This window comes from Odocoileus virginianus, chromosome 1 (assembly GCF_023699985.2).
Source record: "Odocoileus virginianus isolate 20LAN1187 ecotype Illinois chromosome 1, Ovbor_1.2, whole genome shotgun sequence".
Classification (NCBI taxonomy): domain Eukaryota; kingdom Metazoa; phylum Chordata; class Mammalia; order Artiodactyla; family Cervidae; genus Odocoileus; species Odocoileus virginianus.
In genome coordinates this window covers 311,927-320,044 of record NC_069674.1, presented here as the reverse complement: position 1 = coordinate 320,044, position 8,118 = coordinate 311,927, and the positions used below count along the sequence as shown (strand labels likewise).

General features: G+C 53.5%; 1 protein-coding gene across 4 annotated transcripts in view; it reads left to right on the top strand.

The window, feature by feature from the left end:
- The first annotated feature begins 248 nt into the window (after nt 1-248).
- Nucleotides 249-8,118, top strand: part of DYNC2I1 (dynein 2 intermediate chain 1) — a 47,814-nt gene continuing 39,944 nt past the window's right edge. Inside the window, exons 1-5 of one of the 4 annotated variants that reach the window (XM_020886171.2) lie at nt 249-411; nt 2,884-2,937; nt 3,698-4,100; nt 6,068-6,159; nt 7,582-7,890. In XM_020886171.2, coding sequence (XP_020741830.2) covers nt 397-411; nt 2,884-2,937; nt 3,698-4,100; nt 6,068-6,159; nt 7,582-7,890 — 873 coding nt within the window. In that variant the 5' untranslated portion in view covers nt 249-396. Of the gene's footprint in view, nt 412-2,883; nt 2,938-3,697; nt 4,101-6,067; nt 6,160-7,581; nt 7,891-8,118 lie in introns of those variants that run through there. The other 3 variants (XM_020886172.2, XM_070478065.1, XM_070478187.1) reach the window with 3 other exon arrangements.

Below are 8,118 nucleotides of genomic sequence, written 5' to 3'. Positions count from 1 at the left end.
CGGCCCGGCTGTAGCTCAGGGCTTTCCGGGCCCGCCGGTCAGTTGCTAGGAGACAGGAGGGCGCAGGCGTGCTGGGGCGGCCGCGGGGCACGCTCGGCCGGCGGTCTCTCGGTGCTCTACCGCCCAGTCTGTCGGTTGCTAGGAGGTAGGGCGGCGCAAGCGCGTTAGGGGAGGCCGCGCAGCTGCGCCGTCTACCAGTTGCTAGGAGGAGGGGAAGCGCAGGCGCGCTGGGGGCGGCCGCGGGGCACGCTGGGCCGGCGGTCGCTCGGTGCTCAGCTGCCCCGCCTGCAGGTTGCTAGGAGTCGGGACGCCGGCTGGGAGTGCGGGAGCCCGAGCGTCTCTTCCCCGGCCTGGCAGGCAGGAGGGCAGCGCGGCCTCCGGGGCCTGCGCACGGCGATGGAGCCCGGGAAGGTGGGTGCGGACGCCACGCCGGAAAGCCCATGCCCGCCGGGGCCGCCCCCTCCTACGGGGCGGGAGGCGCCCCGGAGTTGCGCTGCGGGACTGTAGGAAACTTACCGACGTGTCTTATTTCCCAACGGATACATCGGGGCAGTACGAGTAGGGCTGGATGAGGTTCTAGACGTTAAAGTGCTCAGGACGGTGTTACTAACTCAGTAAATGAGCTCTCTCGTTCTGCTTGTCTGTGGATTCCCGTAAAAGATGAGTTAGTTTGCATGCATTTCCCTCCTTTTTTTTTTTTTTTTTTTTGGTCTTCTGTCGTTCACTTTTATCGTGTTAGTAATATCGATTAGGAGTTAGCGCATCAACTTCCTGACTTCTGTCATCCACTGCACCGGTTCTTTACGTTTTCATAAGTTATTCTGTAACCTGTTTTCTCTGGTTTGTTTATAGGAAGTTTTAAAAGTTGTGTTAACCAAATAGTAGAAAAGGAGACTTGATTGAGGTTAAAACGTGTCTATTTGGCCTATGTTACTCCTGCGGCTTGGGAGATACAGATTCAAGCTCTTGAACTGTGTTCCCTGATTGCAAAGTGGAAGAGGCTTATAAAGGCAAGAATTTACAATGTTACATTTAGCTGCTTGAGTTGCTTGTCAGGAATTATCATGGAGCTGGGAGGAGATGAGGGCTTGCTTGGGGTCCTTGCAGCTGGTAAGTGCTGTCTGATCGCTGTTGGTGATCTTGGGTGTGGTGCTGTTCAGAGAAAGTTCAATTTCTCAATGCTGCGGGGTAGGGTCTGAGGCCGGACCCTCAATGGTCACCCCTTTTGTTTGCCTGAACTGGGGTCACTCCATTATAATGTCTGTCATTGGTTGTCATATCGTGATTATATAAGCAGAGTTCACACAGAGTCCACTGCGGAGCTAGGTTGTGTGATTGGACTAAGCAGCTCTTGCTGCTCAAAGAGCGATGTGGGCATGTATATACCTATATATAGGTAAGCAGGACAGGTTCGTTTGCATATAAGTTACACTTGGATAAGGAGGTTGGAAGTTCTGCTGTTCAGGCATCGCTTATGGGGTTTTCCTTTGTTTTCAGGGTGCGGTTTATTCCTCTCGAGGGGGAAAAACACTGCCTCTCTACTTTATTTGCCTTTATCTGCCTCACGGGATGGGCTGAGCAGAGGGCAGGAGGCAGGGGCTCCTGGTCTGAAGCCAGTGGCCAAGCATATGCAGGGTGACACCTGGGGTTGTGATGGGCATGAGGAGCTTTGTGTCATTTTACAGTTTAAAGCATTTAAACGAGAAATTTAAAAAGGAAAGGAAGAAAAGCATCAGGATGAAGTAAGGCCCGAAGCCAGGTTTTTGTTGGTGAAAATGTTAGAGGCAGCTGGAAAATCCTGGGGTCTCTGATCTGTTACCTTGTTCTTTTTTTTTTTTTTTTTCAACTTTATTGGCATAAGTAATATAATTACAACCATTAAGAGCCCTGATCCAGTGGGTTTTCCACATTGGATCACATTCCTGCAGGTGCCTCCCGCGGGTAGAGGTCTTGGACCCCACTGCCTGCTCCAGCAGCAGTGCACACTCTCTGTCGGCTTTCGGCCATTTGTTTGGAAAAGATCATGTATTAAACCTCTCTAAAGAGCAGTTAACTGGAGAGAAAATGTTTTTAAGTTCAGCAGCTGCAGGTTGTAGTGGTGCTAACTGTTGCTCACCATCCTCACCATGTCTTATTGTGCACTCCTTTTGTTAAATCCAGCGATTTATCAGAAAAGAGTACATGTTCCACTGAGAGCAGAGAATGATGCCCTTTCTGCTTGTGCTTTGGCAGATTCTTGACCTTGTTGCTTTTTATTTCTCCTTAGAGTGTTATGAACTGTTGTGAATTTTCCCCCTGCTTTCTTCATTTACACATCACCAGGATGATTTTTGGTGGCTGATCCATGAGTGGGTTTTTGTTTTTTATTTGCACTCCATTTGCTTTAAATTTGAAACACACCAGGTCCTCCTGTATTTATGCTCTTAAGGCAGAGTTTCTCAAAGGCAAATGACGTAGTTGGGATAGGTTTGTCTTGTTCTCTATAGGAAACCATCCTTGACTGGTTTCTGCCATCACCCAGGGCACGCAGCTGGCACCCTGTGTTGTGGACTTGTTGCTGTCAGCACCTGAAGAGGCATCTGCCGGGCAAACCTCCCACTGAGGGGTCCGCTGTGGGTCTGCCTGGGGAGGTGGGGCTGGGTGTCTGCACTGGGCATGAACCTCGGAGCAGCAGGAATACAGGGTAGCCTGTGATCATTTATGGGTAACTAAAAAAAATCTGTTTATGATACCTTTTATTCTTATAGGCAGACAATAATTTTTGGCATATCAAGGATTGCCATTGACTAAAATGGTCTAATGAAAAAGCAGCTCACTGGAGCATAAAAAATTAGATGTTTTAAACTCTAAAATTAAATTCTAACTCTATACTTTTCTTTTTAGAGAAGAACCAAAGATGATACTTGGAAAGCAGATGACCTCCGAAAACACCTTTGGGTAGTATATTTTAAAGATCTGGGGAAAGAAATTTTGAGTTTGGGTCTGTGTGGACCCTGGACGGTAATCTTGGATAGTGTTACCTGGTTCTCAGCTCTGCACGGCTTTGCTTACGTATGGCTTGTTGCAGAGGCATTTTGACGCAGAGATAAAGCCACGTGGTTAGCTGCTCAGGAACTGTCCTGTCTGGGGTTTTCTGGCCCAGTTCAGCTCAGCATCCCACCAGTGGGGTTCCTGCTGGGGTTCATAACGCGGGCCTTGTGTGGGGGGGGTCTGTGTGCACATATGTGGGGAGCTGAAGGGCTGCCTGCAATCAAGACCTCCTGAGAAGGGACTTACCTGGTGGTCCAGCTGTTAAGACTCTACACTTCCCCTGCAGGGGGCATGTGTTCCATCCCTGGTCGGGGAACTGAGATCCCGCATGCCATGCTGCGAGGTCACACACACAGGAGACACCTCCTGAGAGTTTATGGTGATGGCCCTTGTTCTCGGAGGGGGACCCCGGCAGCCAGTGTCCTGAGACTTTGGAGCACAGCCTAAAACTGCCTTCCTTTCTTTCGGATTCACGGGGCCTTTCAGGTTTGAGTTGCTGGCACCCTCGGGTGTCCCTGGAGGTGAGCACCTGGCTGGTCACGGGGCTGCCTAGCTGACTGCCTGCCCGGCCTGCGGGGACCGACAACGGTTTAAGCCAGTGCTTCCTAGGGCCCTTCGGTGGGTGTGGCCCCGGGGTGCAGACCTCCGCTCTCCTTCCCTCGTGCAGGCGGCTCAGTCCTCTGGTCCCAAGGAGGAGAAGAAGCATAGAGACCGGAAACCGCTGCGGGAGTCGGAAGCGGACTTGGCAGACGGCAAAGAACACCGACCCGGGGACCCCGACCGCGAGGCCAAGCACCGAGAGCGGGCCGCCGAGCGGGACGGCCACGCCGCCCGGGAGCACCCGCGCGGGGACAGGCAGCGGGAGCGGCGGAAGGACAGGGACCGGCCGAAGGAGAGGCACCGGGAGCTGGACGCGGAGAAGCCGCACGTCCGGGGGAAGGAGCGTGAGAGGGACCAGGAGCACCGGGCGCGCCGCGAGGAGCTGAGGCAGGCGGCCGCGCACCGCAACCTGCTGGCCCGGGACCGCGACCAGGACCGGGACGGGGACAGGCCGGAGCGCCGGCGGGCAGGTCTGTGTCTCCGAGGAGGCGACCCGCCCCCGGGCCTTCTCCTGTGGGTTTCCTGGAGGCTTTGGCTGTGAGATCAGAGCCCCGCGGTGCACCTGTGTGCTCACTTTGCACTGCTTTCTTTGGTTGTCTCTAGTGAACAGGAAGAGCAGCAGCTTAATTATTGGCTGGAGTTCTACTACTGAAATATACTTTAGATTTATTCCCTCCATAATTCACAGCCCCTGTTTTAAATTAAAAAATAATGCTTTTTGATAAAAGAATTTCTCCAAAGTATCAGATTTATTTTAGCCATATTTAAATATCTGTTCAAATTCCTAGAAATTCTAAGGTAGAAGTACGTACTTTTTTCTTCTCAAATGGAATAAAGTATCTTCATTATTTTTTATTATACAAATGGTATCTTCTTCCTATAAAAAGTCAAACTAGCCAACATACACTAAAAAGGAAGAGCACATCGTGGCTCCAGCATCCTCAGGCTGTGATCGTCATGGAAGCAGGACCTCAGTTCGCGGTCTGGTGGCCTGTGTTGCCCTGCGTAGGGGCTCGGGCCCGGGGACCTGAGCTCTGGGCGGGGTGAGGTTAAGTGGGCTGTCTCTGCTCAAGGTCCACAGTGACTCCCGCACCACCCATTGCCTGTTTTCAGGATTAACATTTTGATGTTCTTGGTATTTTTTTTTAACAGTGACGTCCTTTTTGTTTTCCGGTCGTTCTGGTCTCCCTGCTCTTGTCTTCTCGGCGCAGCGTCGCTCTGGTTGTTCAGGAGTCTGTGCAGAGTCTGTGCAGCCTGACTCTGACGGCCCTTCCTCCTCCCAGGGCCATTTGCCCCTTCCCTTGCCTCCTCCGTGTCTCCCCAGGTCCCCAGACCCTCTCTTCCTTCCTCATGTCGCAAACCCTGGGAATCCCCCTGACCCCACTCTCTCTCTCAGAGCCTGGCCCTTCTCTGCACTCCTGTCACCCCCGCCAGGGGACCCCACTGTGTGTTTTGATCTCTTAAATGTGTGCTTAGTCGCTCAGTCGTGTCCCACTCTTTGCGACCCCGGGGACTGTAACCCACCAGGCTCCTCTGTCCATGGAATTCTCCCAGCACGAATACTGGAGTAGGTTGCCATGCCCTATTCTAGCCACTCTACCCTAGGTACTCTAGGGTACCTTCCCAACCCAGGGATCGAACCCAGGTCTCCCACGTTGCAGGCACATTCTTTACCATCTGAGCCACCAGGGAAGCCCTTGATCTCGTATGCCGAAGGCTTTTAGAAAGTGGTCAGGTTTGGTGAATACTTCTGTGGTGAATGAAATTTGTTTCAATGATCTCTGTATGTTGAGTTTTGTCCTCACCTTTACAAATGTGGGTTTTTGTAGTTTTAAGCCTAATAAGTATTATGCAGATTCAAAAGTAGAAGTCTGGTTTTTTGCTCCTGGACGAGGCTGCAGGCGTCACCAGTGATTGAGGTGGTTGTATTGGGTCCCCGTGGCAGGGAGAGATCACGGGGTGGGGTAGGGGCATTCCAGCTTTCACCTGAGGCCTGGGGAGTGGGCCGTCCTTGCCCTTTGCATCACAGGGCCTCCTGCACCAGTGTGCCCTGGTTGGCGGGGCTCTAGGGGACCTGGGGGCAGGAGGGGGCAGTCTCCCAGTTTGTATGAGGCGGCTTTTCCCTTGGCTGAGCATGGGGGAGGGAATGCCTGCCCAGCTAGACTGGACTTTGCTTCCCTGAGTCTCTGGCAGCAACCAGAGCTCTGAAGCCCTGTGTTTGGACTGGTGCCCGTCTGGGGCTCCTCTGACATGCTTTCCAGGTTTCCTTCTCCTTTATTCCATTTTAAGTTCAGATTCTAGAACTTTCCACAGTTGAGACTGGAGAATGTGTCTTAAAGAACATGTTTACACACGTGATACTGTGTGATGTGTCCTGTAGACACTGCTGCAGGACATTAAAGTTTGGGAATGTTAAAAACCTGTTTTATTTTTGTAGGAAGTAAAGCAAGAATTGAAGAGAGGGAGCAGAGAGATGAAGACTCTGAGCGAGGAGATGAGGATCGGGAGAGAAGGTACCGAGAGAGAAAGGTATGAAGGGAGCAGCCCCGGGCCCCAGCTGCAGGGCCCAGGACACCCAGGTGGGCACTCTGGGAGCTTTTCTGGTGAAGCGCGTAAAACAGAGTCCAAGACCCGAGACTGTGCTCAAGCACTGAGATCCTTTAGGCAAGTGTGTTTCTCCAATTCCAAGAGTCAACATTGGCTATTCTGGAAAATTTACAAAACGCAAATAAATAAGAAGAAGAAAATAAAAGGTAGTTGCTCACCTAGAGATAATCATTGATAATGTTTAGGTATATGTCCTATAGGTTTATATATTCATATGTATATATATGTTTGGATATATACATGGAAACTTCATTTTAAGTTGGATTTTCACTGTTTTATAACTGCTTAAACTGAACACATTTTGAACATTTTTTCTAAGCTATCACATGTCTGTAGTATTTTAATGGCTACATAATACATTATTCAGTGATATCAACACATCATAGTTTTCTTGACACATCTGCTTCCTTGGATATTTACTTTGATTCTAAAATTTTTTTATTAGGACATCCGAGGTGTAGACTTTTTGCATTTATTCATAATTATTTCCTAATGATTAATTTCTGGAAGTGAACCAGCTGGATCACATTGTGTCATCTCACCAATTCACTTCACAACGAGCATAGTTGTTCCCTTTATTTGAGTATGATTCCCCCCGACCTAAGCAGCAAATGTTTGCTCATTTGATTCACACGCAAAAGGCATTCTGTGAAAGGGTCTATGGCCCTTTGACTTGTTATTACCTGTGCATGTCTGCCTCCTGGTCTGGCGCGGGGAATAAGGGTGCTTTGAAGATGAACTGTCTGATGATTATGTATGTCAGTGCTGTGAGCAGAGTGGGGGCAGTGGGATCGTCCGGAGGGGTGGCGCAGAGAGGGAGGAGGCCCTGAGTGAAGGGAAAGGACGGTGCACTTTGGGTTCTGTTACGATGTCCTGGTGATGCTCACGACCTGCTGTATGAGTCTGCCTCGTGGTGCCCGCCCCCGGGGTCACCGGGCACCCCCGGGGGCTTGAGGGACCCAAGGGTGAGGAGCGGTCTCCCTGCGGGTGGGGACGGACGCGTGCTGGGAGGAGAGGCGCCCTGTGCTGCCCCCGGACGCGGGTGTCCCCCTGAACGCCTCGTACGGTGCCCTCGGGGGCCTGGCAGGTTGGGTGCGGACGCGGGGAGTCGGGGCGGGGACAGCAGCTAGGTCCGGAGGGTTCGCCCGGAGGAGGAACGGGGGCGACAGCGCCCCGAGAGTGTGCGTGCTGGCGGGGCCGTCCCTGCTCCTGTCCCGGCTGTCACGTGCGTCTGGGAGGGTGGCAGCGCCCGAGTCCTGTGCCTCTCCACCTCTGCGGGGTGTGAACGCGCGACGGCGCGTGCCGCTGGCAACGCTTGCGTGTCTGTCCCCGTCACATCCACAGCTGCAGTATGGCGACAGCAAGGACAACCCCCTCAAGTACTGGCTGTACAGAGAGGAGGGCGAGAGGCGACACAGGAAGCAGAAGGAGCCAGACCGGGAGAAGAAGCACCGGGAGAAGAGCGGCACGCGGGAGCGGAGAGAGAAGAGTTCCAAGGAGAAAGGCAGTTCGTTCTGCGGCAAGGAAGGGGAGGAGAGGCATAGAGAGAGGCGCCATAAAGAGGGCGTCCACGCGGGCGAGGAGAGGCCGCGAGGCCACGCGGAGAGGAAGGAGCGGTCTCGCAGGGAGGAGCACAGGAGGAGGGAGGCGAAGGTACGGCGCCCCGGCCCTGCGCCCGCCCCGCGCCCCCGGCCCTGCGCCCGCCCCCCCAACCCCCGTCCCGCGCCCCCGGCCCCGCGCCGCGCCCCGCGCCCCCGTCCCGCGCCGCCCCCCCCAACCCCCGGCCCGCGCCCCCGCCCTCGTCTCGCCCCCCGCCCCGCGCCGCACCCTGCCCCGCAGCTGCTGGGGCCAGCTCCCACAGGGAGAGGCTGCTTCCCAAAC